The 25,694-nt window shown below is 54.3% G+C and overlaps 1 protein-coding gene across 3 annotated transcripts in view; it reads left to right on the forward strand.

Moving 5' to 3' along the window:
* The first annotated feature begins 13,446 nt into the window (after window positions 1-13,446).
* FBLN1 (fibulin 1) overlaps window positions 13,447-25,694 on the forward strand; it is a 78,230-nt gene continuing 65,982 nt past the window's right edge. The window contains exon 1 of one of the 3 annotated variants that reach the window (XM_074375715.1): window positions 13,447-13,661. In XM_074375715.1, the coding sequence (XP_074231816.1) occupies window positions 13,586-13,661 (76 nt within the window). In that variant the 5' untranslated portion in view covers window positions 13,447-13,585. The remainder of the gene's footprint in view (window positions 13,662-25,694) is intronic. The other 2 variants (XM_074375713.1, XM_074375714.1) reach the window with 2 other exon arrangements.

Raw genomic sequence — 25,694 nt, forward strand, 5'->3', positions numbered from 1 at the left:
ATCAGCTGATAATGTTTGATATTAAGAGATGTGTTAACTGGATGTGTCTTCAGGAGGAGGGCCCGTGCCTCAGGACAAAGGATGCTGTATTGCCTTTCACTCCCAAGATGGACTTTTGGAACTTGGAGCAGAGGCTGTGCCTTGAAATCCAAGGATCTGCTTTGCTTGGAGGGAGAGACTTCAGAGAGGGCAGAAGAGAGCTCTGATGCTGGCGAGTTCCTGGGTGTGGCCTGTGCCCTGCTCCCCGGCCCTCCCTCAGAACTTGGGGGGGCAATGGAGTCCCAAGAGGCATCCTGAGGTGGGGGGACTTCCCCTCTCGGAGGCCCTGGGCTGTGGGGGTAGGTCGCCTCCTGGAGGTCGGTGCAGAGAGGACTTGCTGGTGGCTTCTATCTGGAACAGCCTTCTCTCTTCCCCAAGTGGCTGTCACCTGTTCTTCATCTCCAGTCAGATGTCACTCTCTGGGATGACCAGCCTGCCCCCAGTCTGGGTTACCTGCCTCTTCTCCTCTGGGTCTCCTTGTCCCCCGTGCGTCTGTCATAAACCAATCACATGGTGTCGCAGTCCTCGGTGTCATTCATAGCCTGTGGGCTCCTTTGGGAGGGACCACGTCTCCAGGGATCATGGTGTCTCTGTGATCAGAACAGGGTGTGCCCCTCCCTCTGCTCACCCCAATTTATCATCAAGGTTCTATTGAAGAGCATGTATTCTCCCCACTCCCACCCCCGGATGCTTTAAATACTTTTTGTTTTTCAAAAGTGTGACTATTCTGGGCTTAGAATGTGGTTTTCTTTGTGTTTACCCTGTTTGAGTTCATTTTCCTTGTGGTGTACTCTGTCTCATCTGCTGTTGAGACTTTCCCTTGAGTTCTTCATATTTCAGTTCTAGGATGTCAGTTCGGTTATTTGGTTCTTTTTCTCTAAAGATTCTCGTTTCCAATTGAAAATCTACCTTTTGGTATTTTGCCCAAGTTCTCCTTTAGTTTCTTGGACATATCAATCATTATTATTTTAAATTTCTTATCAGCTAACTTCAGTATCTGGATCAACAGTGGTCATGTATCCTTTCCCTGTCTTTTCTGTTCGTTGCTTGTCATATTTTTTTCACTCTCTTCATGCCTAGTAGTTTTAGTGGAATGCTAGACATTGTGTGCAGAAAGCAAGGAGGCGCCAGGAGACTTTATCTCTCCTGGGGGTGGTTCCTCCTCACCTGTTAAAAAATATTCCTGCTTATGTGAAAAAAGCTAAATACAAAGCTGTTCCTGGAGGGAGCATCCAAGAAGGCAGAGCAGGACGCTCGTAGCTTACCTTCTCTCACGAATACGCCAAGAGAGACATCCACGGGCTCACCCATTCACTCAGAACACTGCTGAACTTGGACAGAACATTGCCTTCTTCAAAAGACAAAATTCCTCACAAATCTGGCAGGAAAAAAAAAAACAACTGTCCCTATTGGAAGAAGGAGAGGGCATAGCTCAATGGGGGAGGGTATAGCTCAGTGGGGGAGGGTATAGCTAAGTGGTAGAGGGTATAGCTCAGAGGGGGAGGGTATAGCTCAGAGGGGGAGGATATAGCTCAGAGGGGGAGGGTATAGCTTAGGGGGGAGGGCATAGCTCAGTGGGGGAGGGTAGCTCAGTGGGGGAGGGTGTGCTCAGGGTGCGCGAGGTCCTGGCTTCAGTTCCCAGTGCCCTTGTTAAGGGGAAAAAAAAAGTAGAAAAAAGAATGTCTCCTACATAGTTTCTCCACACACTTTCTAAAACAAAAGTCATGCTTAAGTGAGAAAACTAAATACATGATTGTACCTACACCATGATTTCAGCTGTAAAAATCCTTCCTGCCAGCGAACAAGAACTAGAGGGGAACACGGAAAGATCAGCCCAGTGGGGGACGGTGGTGGGCTGTCTGTTTTCTTGGGCTTCTGATGCAACATGATTAATGTGGTTTATAGGATTTTCAGAAATGTCCTTTTGGAAATCCAGGCATGGCTGTGCAGCTGTACCTGAGATCAGCTTGCAAGATGGTGTCCCAGGTTCTTGTAAGTGGGCCACTGCCCCCCGCCACTTCCATGTGTTCTCTGTTGGAGACTCCGCACTCCTCGTCTGGCCCCTGTCTTCCTCCTCACTGAGACTCTTAGAGAAGTTAGGGGGAATTCACCTCATTGGCCTGTTCTTGGGTGCTCTGGGGAGCTGAGCCCCAGGCTGGGGGCAGGAGAGCTGGGGGAGGGGAGCAGCAGGCTCCGCCCTCAGTGGCTGCAGGACACCTGGTAAACCCCTGGCCTTCCTGAGCCTCAGCTTCTCCATCTGTCAAGTGGACACAATAGCTCTATGTCACAGGGTTGCCGAGGACTCAGGGCTGTGCTGTATGCGGCTGGCCAGAGCTTGGCTAAGTTGGCGTTTGAGCCGTGGGGGCCACGGGTGTGAGCGGACAGCGGCTGCAGGGGCTCAGGCCACTGGTGGAGGATCACATGCGTGGGCCACAGCATGCTGGGCCGATCTGATCAGACACATTCACAAGCAGTCCTCTCTGCTCAGGCCCTGTGCTCCCACGGGACGCTAGACATGGGGGATCAGAGGAATGTGCGATTGCTCCTGCGCGGGGGTCCCTGGGGTGCCAGAGGGCAGCCCCACCTAGTGAGGAGAGAGATGGGCAAGGGGTCAGCACCCAGGCAGGCTGGCCCGTGCAAGACCCAGGGCGGAGGCCCCGTGGACACTGCGAGGAGGGCTGGGGTGGAGGAGGCCTACACCCCCCCAGGCCACAGACCACCCAACCTCACCCAACGTCCAACCCCGAAATTCCAGAGGGACTTAAAGGCGTTTGGTGGTCTGAAACACCAGAGTGCGTAAAGCATGCTCACAAACAAAGTCAGCCTCGTAAACTGTGAAATCCGAGACACAGGCTGACTTTTTTCCGTGTCAGGGTAAGCGCACCACACCTCTCATGTTAGGACTGAAACTAAAAGCACAGATAAGGTCGGAGCCCCCTGCGGTGGTGAGATGCACTTAGATGTTCATCTCAGGTCCTGAAGCTTCTGTCTGTCGTCAGGGCGGGTTGGACAGCAGGGCTGCAGGGTCCCACCCCCTCGTTACACTGCTGCTGAGACAGTCCGGATGCTTGGGGTACACTCAGAAGGGTGAGGATGGATTCACTGGAAGAAGAAGGGCTTGTCGGGGAGGGAACCACAGCCTCAGGCAGAGGAAGGATATTTCACGACCGAATGGAAACTCTGTTCCCCGTAGTGTCTGCTCCACGAGGGCAGGATGTGGTCCGTTTGGTTCATATCTGCACCTAGGACAGCACCTGGCAAATCGTAGGTGCTCGATAAAATACTTGTTGGGTGACTGGATGAGCAAGCCATTCGCTGGGTATGCGGTACCCAGAGAGAAGGGGCTGAAGATAAAACTGAAGGAAACAGGGCAGAGTGTCCCAGGGCCTCACGTGGTGGTCTGAGATCCTGGATGTGGTCCTGCAGACAGCGGGGAGCTGGCTGAGAGGCAGCAAGGTCCCTCTGCTATTGCCGGACTGTCCCGGGCTCTGTGGGAGGGAGTGGCCAGTGTGCAGCTGGCTGGACCCTGGGCAGTAGCCACGGCCACAAACATCGCAGTCCTCCAGGACAGCCCAGGGGCTTGGCTGGGTGTCTTCCTGTAAAGCTTGTGGTGTGTAAGGCTTCTCTCAGCACCACCCACCGCAGGGCCACACCCACCGCAGCGCCACATGGCAAGAGGAGGCTGGAAGCCATCCTGAGCAAAGCCAAGTTGCTCGAAGGAAGGTGAGGGGCCAGCCTGGGGAGGAAGAAGCCAGGCCTGGCCGCCAAGTGGGAGACATCAGAGGAGGCCACCTTGTGCCCTGAGCAGAGCGTGCTCCTGGATGCCAGTGGACATCCAAGCCCCGGGGCCTCCCTCTGGAGAATGGCAGCTCCCAGCCCACCGGCTTCTAGGAGGCCCAGAGCTGGCGCTGTGCCAGCCTGTGGCGTAGCACCTGGCCCCAGGTCAGGGCTCTGTAAAGACACACCGGGATACAGCTGGAAACAACACAGAAATGCCAGGCCCAGCTGGAGGGGCCAAGGCCACTCTCCAAAACTTTGCTGTTCTTTCTGCCTTGGGCGCTTCTCCCCTCCCATCTCTGCTAGCAGAGGAGCTCTGCGTCCTCTCCCCAGCTCACGTTTCAGGGTCTCCATGAAGACTTCCAAGATCAGCTCTCCCCTACATCGTCCCCACCCCACCCCCCGCCTTCCTCTCCTCCTCCATCGTAGTTAACACTTACCCGACTGGTCCCATCGCTAAGCACAGGTCTAGAAGCTTCACATACAGTATCCAATGTAATCCTCCCAACACCAGTAACACCAGTTTGAGGGCACTGTCAATAGCCTTTTTTGTAAAGAAGCCACTGCAGCTCAGAGCAGGTAAGTGACTTGCCTAAAGTCAGCCAGCCAGCGAGGGGTGGAGGCAGCATTTTGACAAGAGGTGGTGAGGACAAAGCTTGCTCCTTGCCGTCAGGGGACACTGCCAGGTGAGACAGGGGACTGTGGTCTCTAACGCTGTCCCAGACACAAGTGAACTTTTTTATAAAACAGAAACATACTCTCAGACATAGGAAATAAACTTGTGGTTACCTTGGGGGAAAGGGGATGGGAAGGGATAAATTGGGAGTTCGAGATTTGCAGATATGAACTACTATATATAAAATAGGTAAACAACAAGGTCCTACTTTAAAGCACAGGAAATATACTCAAATCTGGTAGTAACCTATAATGAAAGTGAAAAAGGATACGAAAAGGCACATATGCATGTATACGTATGACTGAAACATGACGCTGTGCACCAGACACTGACACGACTTTGTAAACTGACTCTACCTCAATAAAAAGAATTAAACAACTCTACTGCTGCCCCTCGGCGCCCTGTGTGTACAGGAGCTGAGTTCCTTGAGAGCCAGGCCCAGGCCCCTCTTGGCCAAATGCACCACCCACTCTCCTCTCTGTTTCCCCTTTCTTTTCTTGCCCACCTGGCAAACTTCTATTGAGCATCCCTGAGAGCCCCCCTGCTCCCTGCAACCTGCTTCTTTTTAGGGCACCTGTGGTCTCCTCCAGACCACAAGCTGCTCCAGGGAGCCGGGCCCGACACTTCCGGGTCCCAGGGCCCAGCAAAGGGCCTGGCACAGATTTGTGCTTGTGGATGAACAACGCTAACCCAACGTGGACTGGTTATGAAGTGGCCCTAGTGTTGAGGGGACTAGACTGAGCATTGGTTTTGCTACTTAATTACTGTGTAATCTCAGGCAAGTCCCTGCACCCATCTGATCCTCAGTTTTTCTCATCTGTATTATGGGGGCACATTGAGGCAAAGAGAGACAAAGACACTTCATAAACTCTGGGCTGAAGGCAGGGATGATGGCGGCTCCCCAGCGCAGCTCCAGGGAAGGCCCGGGGCCCTACTCCTTGCTTAGCAAAGGGAACACTGCAAGGCTCAAAGCTTGACAGATTTTCCTAATGCGAACCCACACGATCAAAAGATTGTTGTGTTCCTTTAGAAAACATTACCTGCAGAGACTCCCTGTACCGACTATTTAGTTTAACAAGTTTGTTCTGGTTGCAAAGACCCCAGCGGCTCCCCCGCGTCCACACAGCTGGAACCTCGGAGGAAGGTTCAGGCCTTTAATTGGAACCATTTGTCCTTCCAGCGAGCAGCAGGTGGCTGGGCCAACTTAGAAAGAGATGCTCATTAGAGCAGTATGTGCCCTTTGACCCAGGCATCTGACTTCTGGGAATCTGTCCTAAAGAAATAATCCCAAATACGGAGAGGCTCACGGACAAATAAACGGTCTCTGCAGTGTATCTTACAGCAGCAGAGAAGCTGCAGTCAACCCGAGTATCCAAGGCAGGGGTGAGTCGCTGGTGCTTTGTTGTCCCCTCCACCCTGTGAGGACAGCTTTGAGGCTTTGCAGCACCTCAGAACAAGGTCATGAGAGAATATTGATTAAGGAAATCAAGTTACAAACTCTGTACCCCGAGACGAGCTGTGTAAACAACGCATATAAAACACTGGGAATACATACCCCACAGTTCAGGCTGTGTCCAAGGAGGGAACTTGGGTCACTTTTTCCCCCCTCTGTCTTCCCAGTCTTCTGCAATGTGGTTACAGTGAAAAGTATATTATAACCCTAAAAAAAGAAGTCAAAGCAGAGAAACAATGGCTGGTTTTCCTGGGGAAGAAAGAGAACTTCTAACTTTGTAGAAACAAGTTCTACAGAACCACTCGTATGGCCTTTTTCAGTTTTCTCCCTCTAATGGAAAAGTCATACATGGACAGAGTAACAAATATTTAGTGCAGAAAGACCCATAAACACCACTATCCTAGTGCCACTGCTTTTTTCTTCCAATATTTCTCCGTGTTTATATATATTTTATCAGGGCCTAGTGTATATGCAATTTTAAGTTCTGCCTTCATTTTTATTTTATTTACAAAACAAGTACCTCTGTTGCGAAAGTGTTCATAGTTTAAATTTTCTTTTAAATGGAGGCACTGGGGTTGGACCCAGGACCTTGTGCATGCTAAGTTTGCACTCTACCGCTGAGTTATACCCTCCCCCATAGTTTAAATTTTGAAAAGTTACATGATATTCCATCGTGGGGATCTGCCATGTGCTGACTTAACTCTTCTGCTATATTAGACACTGGTCATTATGTTTCCAGTTGTGTTTATCTTTCTAAGTCTCATGGCAATAAATATGATTGTACATACAGTACACACAGTTGTACATACGGAACACGTAAATCTCATCACTTGGCTTTATATCAGCAGCAGCAAATTAGAAAAAGTGATGGAAAAAATATTCCATTCAGAATGACAATAAAAAATAGGACTAAAGAAGTAAGATGCATGATTTGTACTTTAAGAAACTGCAAAATTTTCATAAAAGTTGCAGATGTCAGAGAAGGCGGCGGCATGGGCTGGGCTTCGTTCCCCAAAGGTGCTACCCCACTCCACCCGTCACCCATAACCCCTTTCTCTCTATGTACGAACTTGTCTTTGCTTAACCCAACAATTTCACGTACAACGACAAAATTAACGTTCCCTACCCCGGCTGGAGGCAACCAAAGTCCTGTCCAGATATTACATCTTCAATGTAAGCAATCTAATGAAGGCCCCTGTTCAGTGTTCACCATCTTCAGGGACCCGTCCATTCCCCTACTGGTTCTGTAACCATCCCATTGCGAGTAGCGGGAACCACCTCGGGCTGAAGGTCAATAGGAAAAAGGTTATTGAAATGGCATCGGGCAGCTCGTAGAACTAACGGGAATACCACAGACCACGCCTCAAAGCTGGGACAGCCAGAGACACCTGGAGTAAAGCCAGGACTACAGGCACATTTCAGGTCGCAAGACCAGTCAGGTAATGTCCCTGCCGCCTGCCACCATGCCGCTCAACCCCGGACGCCACCATTCCTCTGCTCTTGGTGCCAACCCCAGGAGCTCCACGTTCTTGCTGCTGCTTCTCACTGCTCACACAATGGATTCGCCACCAACCCTGCTTCTTTCGATCACCAGCTCCCTCTACAAAATCTGAGGCAGCTATGTGAGGTTGGCCCGCCTTGGTCACAGGCCAGCATCCTCGCTCTACGGGAGTCTGGTGTGGGAGATGTGAGGGTTTGGTTTCTGCAGTGGGAAGAAAACAGTGCCTCCCGGTGAGGCTCTTAGGTGCGGAATTCCTCAAAGACGGAGAAAGAATAGGTGCCTGTTCTAATTCCAACCCCTCTCCTGGACCTGTTGGAAATTCCAAGATCATCATTCTGCTGTCTATGGCCAGCAACAAAAGAAACGCAAATCTGCCTTGAAACAAGCAAAAACCTAAACTCAGGCAGTCCCCGTCGCCACTGCTGCGCCCGGGGTGTCCAGAGACAGTTTTCCCAGAACCTCCGCAGTTAAGAGTTTCATTTTGTCAAAACGAAATCCCACGGCTTCAGCCGTGTAACGGCTCCTTTTCCTTCTTCTTTTCTTTTTTAACCACTGGAGCTCCAGTGCCTTTCATCTTTTTAACAACCGCTTTTTCCCCTTATCTGCTCTTGGGACAGCCAACTCTTGTGCTCCCCCCACCCCACGTCAGTCTTTCATCTGGCTTTTCTGTCTTCTGGACTTTTTGTTTGTGTGGGGCGGGAGCTTTAGTCTTCAAAGAAGAGCACAGCTCCTCAAGAACTATGTTTCCACATAAAAATAAATCATGGTGGTTTTGTTTGAATTTGCCCTGATAATTCTTCTGATCTGTGGAGAATTCTGGGACAGCTGAGGTTCTATGATCCCCTGGGATGTCGTTGCTGCCCCACCTCCTTCCTTCCCTGGTCCCAACAATGTCCCAGACCACGGCCACGTGACACCTCCTCCTCACCCCTCTCTAACTGTGTTAGTCTGCTAGAGCTGCGTAACGAAGTGCCACAGATGGGGGCTTAAACAAGGGAAACCGGTTTCCTCGTGGTTCTGGAGGTCACGAGTTCAAGATCAAGTTGCTGGCAGAGCTGGTCCCTTCTGAGACTTCTCTCTTTGGCTTGCAGACGACTGTTCTCTCTCTGTGTTGTCACATGGCCTTTCCTCTTTGTGTGTCTGGATCTAATCTCCCCTGCTTCTAAGGACCCCGGTCATACTGGATTGGGACCACCCTAAGGACATCATTCTAACTTAATCCCCTCTTCCAAGTCTCTGTCTCCAAATGCAGTCACGTCCTAAAGTACTGGGGGTTAAACTTCAATTTGTGATTCTGGAGGGCGGCTCAGTTCAGCCCATAGCACTAACCAACCACCAGCTGCTGTGCTGGGCGGGCTCTGTGGGGTGGTGATGAACGTGTGGGCTCAGCACGCAGACATGCTGTGGGTGCATCCTGGCCCTGCTGCTGGTCCACGTGAGGCTGGCAGCTTCCTCAGTGGTCCTGCTCCCCCTGCTGTGAACTAGGGTTCCTGCGGAGGGGAGGGCACTCCTTTCTCACGCTGGCTGTGCCTGTGAAATGGGAGCAAACCAGAGGGGAGCAAAGGTGCGGGACATGCGGGAGCAACACCCTTAGCAATCCTGGGGGTGGTGGGGGGTGAAATAATGAGAGGGGCCCAGTCAGGGACCTCTGGTCACTTTCCGGTCACCATCTGCCCTGATGACAGGGAGCCATCGTGAGATGTGGAGGAGCCACACAGTGTGGGAGGCACAGGTTCAAGAGTGTGGAGGAGAGAGATGTCTGCTGGAGGACCACGGGCACCCAGGGTTCTCCATGGTTTGTGTACGTGGCATCTTTTGGAAGCTCTCGTTTTCAGAAGCCCACTTGAAGAGATGGAACCTTTCTCCATTTGTCACCTAAGTCACCCGATTGCCCCTATGACCTTCCCGAGGAGGAGGGACACCCAGGTAGTGGAGAAGGGACCCGTGGCAGGCGGGATGGTGAGTGGGCTCAGGAGCGGAGGTGATTGGACTGCAGCCCTGGGCCAGCTCCATGCCTGGCAGAGGGCAGTGCCCGGGGAGCCTCACTGGGCATCAGCTCTGCCATCTCCCTGAGCCTTGGTCTCCCCAGCTGTCATGTGGAGTGGGCAGGGGATGCCCATCTCAGCGGAGGTGGTAATGCTGGGCACGGCTCTAACTCAAAGCTGTGCTTTCTCACCGAGCTGCCCTGCCAGTGCCAGAACCATGGCTTTCTCCGAGGATGTGCAGAATGGTCCTTGCCCTCAAGGAGCTTATGGGCTAGTGGGCAGGGAGAAAACCAACACTTCAGCAAAGAAAGAAGAGTATGAAGCAGTATAAGTGTCATAAGGGGGGTGGCATCTCGGCTGAGACCTGAAGGACAGGATGGAGCTGGCCGAGCAGAGAGCCAGGAACAGAGGGGAGGTGCTTGGTGTTCTAGGAGTCGTGCAAAGGCCAGGGGGCTGCTGCCAGTGCATGAGGGATGTGGGGCCAAGATGCCCCTGGAGGGATGGGCAGGGGCCAGGGTAGCCACTGCCCTCAGAAAACCACCCAGGGGGGCAGCAGCACATGTAGGAACCAGCAGGCCTGTCCTCCAGAGGCTGGGCAGCATCAAAGTCATTTCGTTGCTGACATGGGGAAAAACAGTCCACATGTGCCAACAATGATCTTTCAAACAAACGGAGAATTATTTGTTAATTGGGGGGGGGGGGGCGACTGTTCTGCTCCTCTGAGATGAGAGAAAGCTGGACTGTCACAACGGGACATAATGAATGACTTCCTGCTTGGAGTGGAATCCAAGCGGTGCATGTCATCTCGCCCTGGACTGGGGGCCAGATGGTGGGGGGCTGCTCCGGTCCCTAATTCCCCAAATGGAACTTCTCTGAAGACCATCCCATCTTCTGAAAACTACAAGCAATGTGTTGCTCATCAAATTTCGTGATGCTTAAAGACCCAGAAGGAAAATGATTAGAATTTTAGTGCCAGAAAGAACCTTGTCTCTCCTGATAAAGTGATACCCTTCTTTTGGTCAGAAACGAGGGACTGCACAAGTGATCATAATTTGATTTTTACTTTGGTCGCCAAGAAACTCAGAGTAAAGTTCAGGTGTAGGAATTTTATCACTCCAGGTTTCTGGTACAATGATTCCTCTCTGTCTCAACTGTTTCCTAAAAAATAAAAACTAAAAATCACATTTTCACTAGTCAAGCACAATAATCACTTTCGTTTAGCTCCCTTTTGATCTCTAGCTGCATAAGTATAGCTTTTACACAGTCCTAACTGCAGTGTGAATCGATACATTCACAATCTTGTTTTCCTTTTTTTATGTAACATTGGTTCACAAAGATCATATTTCTACTTAGGCATCGTATTCAGCCTTTTCAACAATGGCACAATATTCCGTTGAGTCACTGATAATTGACTTTGTTGACTCCAAACATACATACACTATAAATAGGCTGTTGTTGGACATTGCATCTTTTTATAGATTTTCACTGTAATAAACAATTCTGCTATATAAAAATAAGTGGATAAAGGATACGAAAGAGAAACACCGATATGAAAAACGTTCATCCTCTGTGGTGGTTAAAGACACACATTGAAACAACAGGATGGCCGTTATTTCACAAATAGCAAATAGCCCAGATTAAACAAAGACGCTCCTCGGCGCTGGAGAGGAGGTGCGGAGACCTGCAGCCTGGCTCCTGTCTCTCCCGGGGGGCGTGAACTAGTCTACTTCGGGGTGCAGCAACTGCTCTTCCAGGACGTCCACGCCAGGAGCTGGGCCTAAAGCACACAGATTTTACTGCAGCACGATTTATCACGCCCAAACGTAAATGGCCTGAATGTCTGATAACAGGAGTGTGGTTAAGTAAGCGTGCATTCAGCTTTGACAGTCTTCACTCGCTAGATGCATGATGCAGGTTTCTAATAAGGGGGGACACGTTTATGCTGTAGTGGTGAGTGAAAAACAGAACCCGGGATGCAGGTGAGCCCGGGACTGAGGGTCAGATGGCCTGGACTCAGATTGCAGAGCTGCCAATCACTGGCCATGAGAATCTGACCAATGACCTCACCTTTCTGAGCCTCGGGTTCCCCATCTGCAGAATGGGGGATACTGAAGCCTCCTGGGGCTGTTGCGAGTGTTGATGAAATAACATGAGCACACAATATGTTGCACAAGCTATGCTTTCTCTGGTTCTCTAACTTCTCTTCAGGGTACCCTCATCCTCCCATGGCTTAAAAACATCAAATTAATATTGGAGACTAATGAGTCTCCAACCTGCCTCTGGCTTAGAGCTTCCCACCTATTCCACATCCAAATGCTTTTAGGACCTTCCCGTACCACCTTTGTGGGCATCAGGACACACCATCTAAAGATGGACCAGATAACCTTCCTGAGCTGCCGGGGGTCTCTGGTGCCTCCATGCCTTTGCAGATGCCAGTCCCTCTGCCCAGGAAACCCTTCCCTCTTTACTGCTCGTCTTTCAAGGGCCAGTCCCATGCCCCTCTTCTGGGAAGCCTCCTTAACCCAGCAGGCAGTTAGCAAGCAGGCCCCTTTCCTGAGCTTTTCTGGACTCTTTGCAACCCAAACTTAGGAGGCATCCTGTGGGGAGATGATTGTTTTGTCTGGTTTTGATTTTTAAATCTAGCATTCATTCAGAAAGGGGCACATAGCAGAAGTGAACAGCTTGAGAAATTTTCCCAGACTGAACCCAATCTTGAAATCAATACACAGATTTAGAAATCATCCCAACTAGCTCCCCAATCCCTACCTTGTGCCACCTCCATCACTAACCCAACTGCAGGGTCATTGCTCTCCTGGCTTGTAACTTGCAGGTCATGCAGTAAGTGTTCCTCAGTGTCTGGCTCCATGGTAGCACCTGTCTGAGAGCTGTCTGTGTTGCTGCCGGGTGGTAGCACTCTCACTTTTCAGGGCTGTGTAGTGCTCCACAGTAACTGCCCAAGTATTTTCATTCTGCTGCTGGTGTGGTTGGGCCATTCCTAGTTGGAAGTTACTATGAACTGTGCCGCAGTGAACACTCTGGCACATGACTCTGTCTCTTGGTGCATATGACATGCATATGCCTTTCTGCTGGGTGTAAACCGGAAGTGGACTGCTGGGTCCCCTACACTTGGCTAATGGTGTTCCTATGAGTCTCACCCCATTGCTCCCCATCTTCACCTGCTTTTTGTTGTTGTTATTTTTTAAAATAAATCTATTTATGGTCCCAACAGACTAATTCATCCTCAGTAACCACTGACTGGTTGCAGCCATAAATTCCTGCACAAAGAGGTGGCTCTCGCAGGCCCAGCTCAAAGGCTGCCTCCTTTTCGACAAAAAAAGAATCTTTTTCTCTGCCCTTTGGTGTCCCGGGTTCATCCCACTCCACTGGTGTCGGGATGTTGGTGGAGTCTCTGGGCCGCCAGACCGGCGGTCCCCGGAGGGCAGAGCCTGGTCCCAGCCCGGAATATCCCTGGGGTGGGCCACCGACCCGCAGAGCTCCGGGCGACTCGCGCCAGGGTGGTTGAGGGCGGGAAACCAGCAGAAGGCGGGTTCCGGGCTTTTCTCTGGGGAGGCGTCCCGCAGAGAGATCCCGGAATGGATACTGCCTTTATTCCCCCTTCTAAAGGCGCCTCCGACCCTAGGGACCCCTCCCTGCCTGGGCGCCGGGACCCTCCCCCCGCTTCCCGCGGAGTCGGGCGGAGCTAACCTTTGATACCCAGCCCGCCCCTCCGGGGCATGGGTGGGGAGGGGATCGGGTTTCACTGGCGCAGGGGGGTGTGGGGTGGTTGGTGGGGGTGCTTCCCGCCCGAAAGCGCCCCCCTTCCCCGGCCCCTACCAGGGAGAAGTTTGGGGTCCCGGTTCCCACCCTGGCCGTGGGTCTGCGCGCCCCATGGAGCGGGGGTGCCGGGAGGGAGGGGGCCCGGAGGTCCCGGGCGGGGAGCGGCCGAGGGGGAAGGGAACCGGGCGCCCCGCGGCCCCGCCTCCGCCGCGCCCTCCTCCGGGGCGGGATAATTGAACCGCGCGGCCGCGGTCCTGCGTTGGCTGCGGAGGCTCGGCCGGAGCTTGGAGCCCGCGCTGCCCGCCGCGCCCGGAGCCGCGCCCCGCGCCCCGCGCCTTTGTCCGCTCCGCCGCCCGCCGCCCGCCGCCCGCCGCCCCATGGAGCGCGCCGCCCTGTCGCCCCGGGTCCCGCTGCCGCTGCTGCTGCTCGGCCTCTTGCTGCTGGCGGCCCGAGGTAGGGGCGCGGGTGGGGGGGGGGCGGCGCCGGAAGGGAGGGGCGCCCGAGTCCACGGACCCCGCTCTAGTGACCCCCACACCCCAACCACCGCGCCCCTTGGGAGTTTGGGAGCTGCCGGCGCTGCACCCCCACAGCGGTCCTTGGGGTGGCTGAGCTGAGCTGCCGTCCAGGCCCCGGCGACGTCCCCCCCCACTACCCCTCTCCTGGCTTCCGGCCTAATCACCGCGCTGACCTGGGGACTTGTTTTAAAGACGGCTCCCCCCCAGACACACCATCCTGCAGGCCCTCTCACCTTCCGCCTGCCTCACCCCTGGGGCTGAGGTGCGGCCCAGGGAGAGGAGGCTCCTTGCCCCTGGAGCCCCTTGGCATACCTGTTCTCCCTGCCCCACCTCCACCCCTAGCAGGGGCCGTTGTACCCAGCTTGCTGATGAGGAAACAGACTGGGGACTGGGGAACAGTAATTCGCCCGAGAGAAAAAACTAGTCATGGTGTAGGGGGTGCACGTGAAGGAACCAAAGAGGAAGGGAGTAGTCTGGAGGTGTCAGGGTGATAGCTTTGTGTCTGGGGACCCCCTGCCCTCCTGGGACGCAAAGGCCCCCAGGCAGAGGCTCTGCCGGCCTCCATACTCAGCTGTGGCTGGGGACAGGCCACTTCCTTACCCACCCGCCTGGTGGCCAGGGGGTCTCCACTAGCAGCCCTGTGGCCCAGAGCCCCCAGCCCTGGCACGGACAGCACTGGGATGGCAAACACCCAGCTCATCCTTCTTTCTAACTTAATCCTCAAGGCCTACCTCCTCGGGGGTGACCATGAGGCCCTGCCGATCATAGCCATGACCTTTGACCTCTCTGCTGACCCGTGGCTCACCAGTCATTAGCCAGGCCTGCCTTCCTGGGGCCAGGCCCAGATAAGAGCCCCGACCACCCTCGGAATCCGGGATCCTTTACTCTGGCTGAGTTGAGTTTCTTTTAAACTCTCTAGTAACCACCCTCCTCCTGTCAAAGGTCACTTGTCCCAGCTAATGCTTGCCTGGAGTCAGGGATTCACGGAGAGGCTGGGGGTGGTGGGGAGAGCTCTGCAGGGGTTTCTTTGGCTCTCTGGCTCCCTGTAGCTGACAGGCATGGAGTTCTGGCTGTTCAAGGCATTGGCTCCATCCTGGGCACGTCCTGGGGGACATCCCTTGGGGGAGATGGTGGGTGGAGGTGTAGGGCTCAGCGTTGGTAGCAAGAGTCGTCCCAGGTCCTGGGCTTACAGGACGCTTCTTGGAGGAGACAGTGTTTGGGCAGGAGCTAGTCAGGCAGCCAGGGAAGGAGGGGAATTCAGGTGACCACTGGCTGGAGTCAAAGCCCAGGGAGGCATCCGATGGGGGACCACACAAAGACTCCTCTTGGAAATGGAAGGGGCCCCAGAAATCACCTGTATTTTACAGACAAGGAAACTCGAGGTCCGAAGAGAAGGCATAGTTGAGCTTTCCCAAACCTGCTTCCCCAGATTGCTGTTCTTTTTTGCCTACTGTTTGAGAAGGGTCCCCTGCAGCCTGGCAGGTCTGGCAGTGTCCAACTTTGAAGGAGCAGTGAGACTTGCTAGGCTGGAGTGGCTCCCTAGCCCTGACTAATGGTTTACAATGATCTTCTTCATAAAGAAGGTCCTAACTTGAAGTGTGTAAAAGAAACCTTTTGATTGCACGCAGATGAGAATGCCTGTGGCCCTTTGTTTCCTTTAGGAGGTCTCTCTTTAGAGTTTTAACAAGTTTGATGTGGTTTGGGGAGAGGGAGTTAGAAGACTGCATGGTTCCTTTCTGTGCCTGCAAGCTCAGAAGCTGTAAGGTTCTCTGAAGCCTTGTAAGGCTGAGGGTGACACTGTCCTCACCCTCTGTGAGCAGTGAGGTCCAAGAGGAAATGTGCAGCTTAAAAGTGGTCGCAGAAAAGGCCTTGATGGTGAGCCTTTTAGCTAATCTGCTGAAACTCATTTGGCGACCTGGCCACCAAAATGGAGCAGGACACTGGCCTTTTGTGCCAAGGGGCAGAGTTGGAACCACCAGTCTGTCCTGGGTCTGCCTGTCCTGTTGGGCTTTGCTGAGAGCCAGGGTGGGAGGGAGCAGAGAGGAGGAGGGTGCGGGGAAAGACGGCTGTGTTTTCTCCAAGACTTTCTTGGCCTGTGGCTCTAGCCGGGCAGCCTTTCTGACTGATTACAGAGAACGTCCCTGGGAGAACAAAGGGGAGAGAGGACTTGGCTTGGAAACACGTGGCTGCACCAGTGCCGTTCCTGGAAGTTTCCCAGTCGGGTGGCGGGGGCCAGACAGACGGAGGGGGGCTGCTGGAGCCCGAATGCATGAAGATGAGACTCAGGGTGCCTCGGGGCCAGCGCCAGGGCCTCTCCTGCGGGGCCACAGCTCTGGGTCACGCGCCTTCCCAGCCCCGTCCGAGGCCCCCTCCAGCTCAGTGTGGCGTTGATGGTGTGTGTACGGGAAACGCGCCTCACTCACCGCCGGGACCTAGCAGGCCGCCACGGGCGTTTGTGGGACCACTGACAACTTTGCCTGTCGTCTCCTGGAAAAAACCCATGGGGTGGTTTGGTGGTTTTCTCATTTGTAAGATGGAGATAGCAGAAACCTTCTTCTTAGGTGGCCTTGGGGATGAGGGAGAGAACACAGGACGGTGCCTGATGTGGGAGCTGTATTATTATTATCTGTTATTTGTGTTGTTCCTTTCTTGGAGTAGGACAGTTTAGCTCTACTAAAACTGCATTTCCCCAGCCAGGAGTTGGGAAGGAGGTCTAAGAGGGCCACAGAACTGGTAGCTGTCAGGTGCCAAAGCCGTGTTGGTGAAGGTCATGCAAAGTGGCCTCAGCTGGCCTCTTTTGGCACTCCATCATCTGTACACTGACATCCGCTGAGGGCCAGCTCTGTGCCAGATACTGTTCTAGGTTTTGGAGACATGGCAGGGAGGAAGAGACACCCTGCCCTTCTGCCCGTGGGGCACATCCCCTGGGAGATCCAGAAAAGTGAACAATTACAAACCAATTCCAACAAGGAGAGAGTCAGGGAAGACTTCCTGGAGGAAGCAGCACACAAACTGGGATGTGAAGGAGTGGAAGGTTGGCTAAGTTTTTGGGGAGGGCTGGGAGTCGAATGGGGAAGGGTGCTCCAGGCAGAGAGAAAAGCATGGGCAAAGGCCCAGAAGGTGAGAAAGAACATGGGACTTCCCAGGGTTCTGTCTCCTTCCTCATGCTTGGAGAAGACCCCAGTGCCTCGCACCCTCTCCAGCAGCGCGCTCTCGCCTCCATTCCTTTGAAGGTGGGGCTCTGTGAGCAGTGGACGCTGTGGGTGGGGCAGCTTTGCAGGAAAATAGTTCTAATAGGGTACATGAGTATCTTGCCAGTATATTTCATACAGCAAAATGTTTTTCTTTTTGCAAGACGTCAAATTATAACAGTTTTATCAATAAATGCTTTTGCAGGCTTTATCTGGTTCCAGTTTCCTTGTAATGATCTCAGATGTGGCTAGATAAAATGGGAGGGGGGCATTGCTTATACAACTTTCCTGGGATCAGAGACCCTTCTGTCTAGAGGGGAGCTCAGAGCTCAGAGGGTGTAGTGTTAAGGCGAAGTCATCTAGCTCGTAGCAGGCTTGGCTGGACCAGAGGCTGTGCCCTGCGGGCCGGCCCTCTTTCCACCGGGCCACCTCCTTTAACCCCCAGGCAGGTCCTAACTAGAGGCCAGGGCCGGAGGGAGTCAGCTACCTACGTGTTATCAGGAGGGTCCTTCGTCCACCCGCCCAGTGGTGGGGACTAGTACTCAACCAGAGCAGGGAGGCTGGTCCCAGCTCTGAACATGACTCGAGGGGGCTTGAGCAACTCCCACACCCTCTCTATTCTGTTCCCTTCCGTATGGAATGAAGACTGTGCTCTGGGAAATTGTTATAATTGAAGTCTCTTACATTTAGTCACTAATTTAATCCTCTCAACAACCCCATGAAGTAGGTACTACTATTATTTCCGTTTTATAGAAAAATAAACTAAGGCCCAGAGCAGTTGCTGCAGCAGGTGACATGATCCAAAAGGATAAATGGGTTCCAGAAAAATACTGTCTCAGCCTGTTAGCATAAAAATGCTCTGAGAGCTGGCATGTTAAAAACCAGTCCTGGCAAGCAGCCCTTGCTCAGGACCCCGGGTAGTGAAAAGAGGACACGGGACCCCATACTCCTAACCAGTTGGCCGAACAGCACTCCAACTCCATAAACCAGTGCTGTGTGTACCAGAGGCTCCTTTGAAAAGATAGGCATTTTCCGCGGGGGGAAGAGGGAGACCCCAGAAGCCAGAGCCATAGTCTGGGCCCTTGAGGGGCTCTCAGCCAGCTTGACAGGAGGCAGCCCCCCCACAAGGTGACAGCACCTGTCCTGGTTCAGATCCAAGGATGAGCCCGTCCTGTGCTGGCTGGTCGTGCAGCCCAGGGTCTGGCCTGGCCCTGCCTCTCCCTCTGCTGTGGCCTGAGTCAGGCCCTCCTCGCTGCTGTGGTGGGATGGGGCTCAGAAGCCCCCCGAGGAACCCAAGGTCGAGGTCATAGTGCTCCTCCCACTGCAGGGGGAGGGGTGCCTGTGGGGTCGGCGGGCTCTGGCTGCGGGATGCTGGGAGCCGTCTGGAACTGTCCTCAAGGTGGAGAGTCACCCCTTTCCTGGCACTTCTGTGAAGGAAAGTACTCTTGGCGGGTCCTGGGTCCTGGACACAGCAGGGCGGGCCCAGCATCTGAAGAGGACGGTCCTGGAAGTTGTCATGTTCCTGCTTAATCTGTTGGGACACTGCCCCCGGCCTTGCCAAGTAACCTTGCCAGAGCGCTGTGCCAACACGGCCAGCGCCAGGAGTCTGGAAACCAGATTCCCACCCAGCTCTGTTGCCGACTTCCTGGGGGATCCAAAGCACAGGGCCTCCGGTTACTCCTTCCCGAGGCCAGCGTCCCAGAGCCTTCTTTTCCCCACGTGAAGGGTTTGTGATATGCTGCACGGCCAGCTTCAGGCCACTCAGAGGGGACGCCCCACAGACAGGGTCTGGACCCGCTGGGATCTTACTCAGGCCCAGGACGGGGTCTGTGATGGGCACTCAGCCGGATCTGGGGAGGACACGGAAACTGCAGGTCAGCTGAGCAGCTCCCTTTACATGGATGGGGAAACTGAGGCCCAGAGGGGAAGTGCTTGTCTGAGTTCCCTTAGCTGCTAAGTGCTGCCATTTGTAGGCTGTTTTTCAGTTCTGTTCAGCCGACAGTTCCCAAGTGTCTCCTGTGAGCCTGGTCTGGCCACTGAGGAGCCGTTTGTCACACATCTGAGTGCAGCTTGTACCTCCATTTATTCAGCACGCACTCGTTGAGGGGTCAGGCCTTGGACTAGGCCCCAGGGACACGGGATAAGGGCTAAGGTCCGGGTCCACTCCTGGAGTGTGTGTGCTGGTTGAGTCTCCTGTGGCTCTGGACCGAACTACTGCAACCAAGTGACTTAAAACAAGAGAAATTTCTCCTCTCACTGTCCTGGAGGCCAGAAGCCAGACATTCAGGTGTCTGCAGGCTCTGCTTCCTCCAGAGGCCTGGGGGAAGACCCGTCCTTGCCCCTTGCAGCTCCTGGTGACTCCAGGAACTCCTTGGCTTGTGACTGCATCACTCTGCCCTCCTCCTCTGTCTCTCCTTTGGGCGTTTCGAAGGACACTTGTCATGGGACTTAGGGCTCACCTGGATAATCCAGGACAGTCTTCATCTTGAGAGCCTTAATTACATCTGCAAAGACCCTCATTCCAAATAAGGTCACGTTCATAGGTTCTAGGGGTCAGGACATGGACAGGTCTCTCTAGGGGCCGCACTGGACCCACTGCACAAACCAGTGCACTAACAGTAAACGCAGAGACAGATGCACTGACGAGAGGTGTCGAAGGGATCCATGCGGCGACGACACACACCGTGGTAGTGGGAAGGGTGGCTCCCAAGTGGGTGGCGGGGCTGGGGATGATGCTTGAGCTCAGATGTGAATGGCAAGGGGCCACCTGTGACAAGCACTTGGACAAAGGGCACAGCAGGCGCCAGGTGCCTGGGAGGGACCGGAGGAGGGAGGAGGGTTTACCGCTGGGGGTAGAGTAAAGGGAGGGGAGTGGAGGATGCCTGAGAGGGCGGCCGAGGTGGGAGGGGCCGAGGCAGTCGTGCAGGGCCTTAAAAATTAGGGTGCAGACTGTGGATTTTATCCTAAACCCACTGGGAAGCTGGGGGAGGCTCTTCAGCAGGGGAGTGACGTTACCTGACTTTTATTTCTAGAAGTCTCTCTGTTCTGTGTGGTGAAGGGAGTCGAGAATGGAGGTGGAGTAAGCCTGGGAGGGGAGGGGGGGCTCCTGCAGGGTCCAGGGCCAGTGACGCCCTGGAGGGGTGGTGGTCTGGGGGCTGGGGAAAAACGGACAGATCTAGGGCGTCTGGAGGCAGAGTGGACAGGACTTGCTGAGGGCTTGGGTGTGGAGGGTGAGGGAGATGGAATAATTCAGGCTGACCCAGTTATTTTGGCCCGGGCCTCTGGAGGCGCGATGACTGCTAATTACTAAGGCGGAGAAGCTGGACTGGGGTGGGGGTCAGAGCTGTGTATGGACACCCTGAGCTTCCTGTGAGATGTCCAGGTGGAGCCTGGGCTCAGGGGCGAGGCCAGGCTGTAGGCAGAAATGGGGGCATCTCCACTCAGAGAGGAGGCTGGACCGGACCACCCGGGGAGGCAGAGAGGGAGGGAGGGAGGGAGGAAGGACAAGGGGACCAGGGGCCATGGGACTGAGCCCTCCCAGGCAGTTTGGTGGGGGAGGAGCAGCACTGCGCCCGCCTCCTCGGGGGTCCCCAGAGCCCTGGCCGGTGGCGGGGATGCTGCGGGACTGGCTTTCAGGTGCCAGCTGTCACTGGTTTTATGCTAACGGCTGAGCCAGTGTTTTCTTCTTTTTCCTTTCCCTTTCCTCTTCTCTTCTTCTTTTTTTTTTTTTTTGAGCCAGTATTTTTCTTAAACGTATTTTTCCTTTTGGATTGCATGGCCTGCTGGAGAGAAATGTACTGTGATTGTGTTACCTACATGTGCTTTGTCGCTTTGACATGACTTCTCCCCGCTGCACTGCTCCCACATCATCCCCATCATCCAGTATTGGTGTGAGGACCCCAGGCACAGAGAGGCCAGGCAGCGCACCCGGGGGCACACAGTTGCTGGGTGGCAGCACCGGGATTTGAACTCGCGCAGCCTGGCTCTTGCATCATATTCTTAAGCAGGACACTGAACGGCCTCACTTCACTTTCCAACCGAAAAGTCTCCATTCTTCTAAGTCCAGCTTCGGGGGGAAGCCAGTCTCCATCGGCGTTTTATGGTGAGTGTGTGTGAGTTTAGAGTCGAGGCTGGATTCAAATGCTGCCTCTGTGTTTGTTGCTTGGCCTCCGGCAACTTGCTTTATCCCTTCCTGTCCCCTGGTTCATAAAGTTGCTAGGATCACAGCTAGAGATCATTTGTCCGTTCACTCCTTCATAGACATCTACTGCGTGCCTGCTCTGGGACAGGTGTGCGGCAGGTGCAGAAGGAGATGCCTGCCTAGCCCTCATGGCACTAAGTACACACACAGGTAATTGTTTGTGCTAAGTGCTGGGTGGTTTGGGGGAGCAAAGAGACCATGGAAGAGAGGAATCGCATCCGCCCTGTGTTCCTGTGTGCGCACACATGTGCGTTGGGGTGGGTTAGGGAGGACTTCCCGGAGAAGAGGACCTTTGAACTGGTGTGGGTGTGAGCGAGCTAGCCCGCGGAGAGAAGTGGACCCGAGACCACGCAGCCTGACGGAGCTTCAGTTTCCAAAGGCCGAGTGCAGGGGACGCGTGGCAGGTGTGCATACAGTCCGAGAGGCGAGAGGAAAACCAGGGGAGATGGGTCCTACAGGAGGGGATGCTATAGCCATGTCAGGGTAGGGTGAGGACGGTCACGAGTCTGCTGACCACCCTCTGCTGACCACCGCTCACTGAGCTGTACCCTACCCCCCTTTTTTGGGGGGGTGGTAGTTTAGGTTTATTTATTTACTTATTTTTTAACAGACGTACTGGGGATTGAACCTAGGACCTCATGCATGCTAACCACACACTCTACCACTGAGCTATACCCTCCCCTGCCCCTTTTTAACTTTTAAAATCATCTTTATTTTGGTTGCAAAGTTACAGTTTACTTTGTTCATTAGCATTTTCACCATTCGCATTCGAGGTCTCCTAGCTTGCCATGGAAAACATTGCATTCACTGCCAAGGTGGTATACAAGAACCCTCTAAAATACAACTTGAGCAGGTTAATCCTCCTTACCAGTATTCAGATTAGTGCATTAAAACAACATCGACTGAAAACAGCAGGTGACTTCATTGGTAGAACATCCAATTCCTTTCCTAATGAAAGGCAGCACAAAGTTGTACACAGACACTCAATTTTTTAAATGCCTTTTTAAAATTCACAAAACATAAAATCGACCATTTTAACCGTCTTGAAGTGCAGAGGTCAGTGGCATTAACACACTCACACTGTTGTGCAACCATCACCATCATCCATCTCCAGAACTTCCTCATCTTCCCAAGTGGAAACTCTGTCCCCAGTAAACACTTACCCCCTCCCCCAGCCCTTGGCACCCAGCATTCCACTTTCTGTCTCGATGGATTTGACTGTTCTCAGGACCTCATGTAAGTGGAATCATACAGCGTTTGTTCTTTTGTGACTGGTTTACTTCACTTAGTGTCATGTGGTCAACAGCACACATTCAAAAGAAGTGTTAGGTGTAATGGGTGCTCAGTCGTCAAAAACAACAATCAATGGAGAGTTACGTCCCCAACGTGATTTTAACTCAAGGATGCGTATATACCCATTGTTCTTCAGGACATCAAGGAAGGTAAATAATCGTCCACAAAACCGACTGTCATCCTCAGCACAGTCTTCGTAGAACAGCCAACTTGGAATCTTAAGAATCTGAACCCAAGATTGACAAAGGAAGGCGTTCAGCCCAGAACTGTTTGTCCCGATAGTGAAATATCAGAGGTGACGCCAGGAGAGGGGCAGTGGGTTAGAGCTGATACTTCTACTCGACGGTGTGACTCCGTGTGCCTGACGCGGTGGCTTAGAAAGGAATTTAAGGGGCCGAAGGGGTGAGAGGTGGTGAATGAATGGAAGGGCCGTCTTGGCGAAGATCACCACACATCAGGCTGTTTGTCAGCATGAGGACAGAGATGTCTGCTCTGACCTCTGCCTCGTCACTGTCCAGCCTGGCCGTGGTCCCCTGTGGACTCCCCATGGCCTCGCTGATGGGCTGTGTGGAAACATCCCCTTGGCTGGTGGGGGCGCCTCCCATGCAAGGAGGGGGCGCTGACCCCGGCGGCTGGGAGGCTCTGCTTTGCACGAGTTCCAGCTTTGTGGCTGCTTGGAGCGTTCCAGAGACATTCCAGGTTTCTGGACTGAGCAGAGGACTTAACATTTTATTGTCCCGCTGAGAATAAGGTTCAAAGTGCTCAAGGCTCCCCAGCAGGAATCATTTCCACGTGTTTCTACAGCACAGGGCACGAGGTGCCCCGCCCGCTGAGCCGGCTGCGGGCGTCTGGCTCAGAGCCGGGGGAGGCGCAGGGGCTGCCCCCGTCCCTGGGCCACTCTGACCCCACGGTGGGGCCGTGGCTCCCCCATTTCTCGTGGGCCACGGCAAGCCAATCCTCCTTGTTCCTTTCCCACTGTTTGGTTGCTGTAATCTAGCCACTGTTTACTGGAGCTCACGATGTGCTCAGAACTTGTAAGGAAGGTATCCTATGGCTCAGAGAGGGGAAGTAGCCTGCCCGAGGTCACAGAGCAAGAAAGTGCTGGAGGTGGGATGGGAGCCCAGGGCTGTTTGGCCCAGAAGCTGACTCTCTTTCTGCTCCACTCTGTAGTTGCCTGGTGCCAGCTTTGTGCTGAGGTCTGAGAGGATAGGAGACTGGCCAGCTCATGTGTAGGGGTAGGGCTGGACAGAGTGTTGGGAAGTGGTGAGTTTGCCCCAGACCAGGCTGCAGGAGTGGGTGAGAGACTAGAGGGGGGGTGGGCGAGGGCTGGAGAGAGGCTGTGAGAAGCCATGAGGGGTGAGACCCTGGGCAGGAGAACTGAGGGGGCCTGGCTGGGGTTGGGGTGAAGCGGGAGCTGGGGCAGCACAGGGGACATCAGTCTCTGTCTCAGGCCACGTGTCTGGGCCCCAGTCATCCGGCACGTGGACCACGGGGCATGTTTATCTGTGGCAAGAGATGTCCTGCGATTTGTGATTGCTTTTCTTAGAGTCAATTGGAGCAAGAGTGACCAAACGAATGAGTGGGAGCCTCCGCGGTCACCCCCGTTAGCCATCCCTTGTAATGGGCCTCCACGTTTGGTGCTGGGAAACCCGTGACATCGATTTTATCTGAGCCTCATCCCCTGGTGACTCCCCCACGTTCACCAAACAGCTTTGTCGGGGGACAGCTAGGGTGCGGACCAGCCAAACAGCCAGGTTGTAGTGGACGGGCAGGCTTTGCTGTGGGGTGGACCGTTATCCTTAACCAGACCACCCTGGACTTTCTCTGCCAGCCTGCGGCGGCTGTGACAGTGAGGATGGGGCAGGTACACCTTCTGCTCAGGGTTCCCGGAAGCCCTGGGGTAGGGAGGCTGTCGTTGTCGGGGAACTTGGCGAGGCCCTTCCTCCTCCTGGCCTCAGCTCCTCAGCCTGGCACTGATGGTGCCCGTCGGGCTCTTTCTGGAGGTGACGATTGTTTCCACAGAGCATTAAAGGGCACAGTGTTCCGGGTTCAGGTTGTCTGCAGAGTTGCTCAAGGTGGCTGCCGACAGATCCTCTAAGCTGATGTTTCAGGACACATGGGTCTCGTGCTGAGCCCAGGAGTGACCCTCTTCTGAGGCCACCCCTCCAAGGGCTGAGCCTTGGAAGAGGAATGAGTTCAAACAAAACACCCAAGGCCCTTGGTGCCAAGAAACGTGGCCAAGCCCCGTGGGGTTTACCCCATGGAGCACTGGGAAGCCAGCAGTGCGGACACGTGGTGCTCCGTAAAGCCGTCTTTGAAATGTCCCACCGAGAGGTGACCTCCTGCCCCGGTGCAGGGGGTCTTGCACTAAATGCCTCCTCCGGGCCACGGGAGGAACTCGTGCTGAGGGCACCTTGGTACCTGGCTGCTCCTCCCTGCAGAATGGTGGGGTCCTGTCCTTCCTGTGGGCCGAGGGGCCCGTCGGGGCTGCAGCCTGGGCGGGGCCGAGCGCTGGGCTGGGGACTGGTGGCCCGGTTCCCGGTGCAGCCGTGAGGGCGTGGGTGCGCCGGCTCCTCCACCCCCTGAGCCTTCCATCTTTCCTTTCTGTAAGCGAAGCTGTGGTCTTTTGGCAAATCAAGGGCAGAGACCATCGGCAGGCCGTTTCCTCACCTGTCTGATGAGGACTGATGCTTCCCCAGCAAGTGGCCACGACGAAAAAGTGAGAGCGCAGAGTGGGACCCAGAAACACCGGCGCCCTGCTTCCCGCCCGAGCGGCTGGCTGCGTTTGAGGCCCCGCACTTCCGTTCCCTCCTCTGCCTCCGGCTGAGGCGGCACCTCTCCCTGGCGTCGCTCTCCACTCGCCAGGCTGGGTCCCCACTTTCCAGGGAAGCCTTCCCTGGTTGTCCCAGTGTTTGGTGCCAGCTCTGCTCAGAATCTCCGGGCCTCCCGAATTTGTGCTGTGTCCTGGACATGCTGCCCTCTGGGCTGGACGGCAGCTCGGACAGGCTGTGGTCAGGAGCTCCTGTCTGTCTTGCCCTCTGGACTGTGAAGGCAGGGAACCCCATCCGGGCAGGCCCCGTCTGAGTTGCTGGCTTCTGGCCAGTGCAGGGACCCCGGGGGCCCCGTCAGAATTGGGTTTGGAAGACAGTAGCCGAGTCTTTGGGCCTTTCTAGAAGGAGCAGGGTGTGTGCTCCCAGCCCGAGATCCAGCGGAGTTTTCGGTTCGCGTTTGTTGAGTGACTAAAGGAACGATGTGCCACGCCCTCTCAGACCTGGCCTGATGCTGT

Source organism: Camelus bactrianus, chromosome 12 (assembly GCF_048773025.1).
Source record: "Camelus bactrianus isolate YW-2024 breed Bactrian camel chromosome 12, ASM4877302v1, whole genome shotgun sequence".
NCBI classification, from domain to species: Eukaryota; Metazoa; Chordata; class Mammalia; order Artiodactyla; family Camelidae; genus Camelus; species Camelus bactrianus.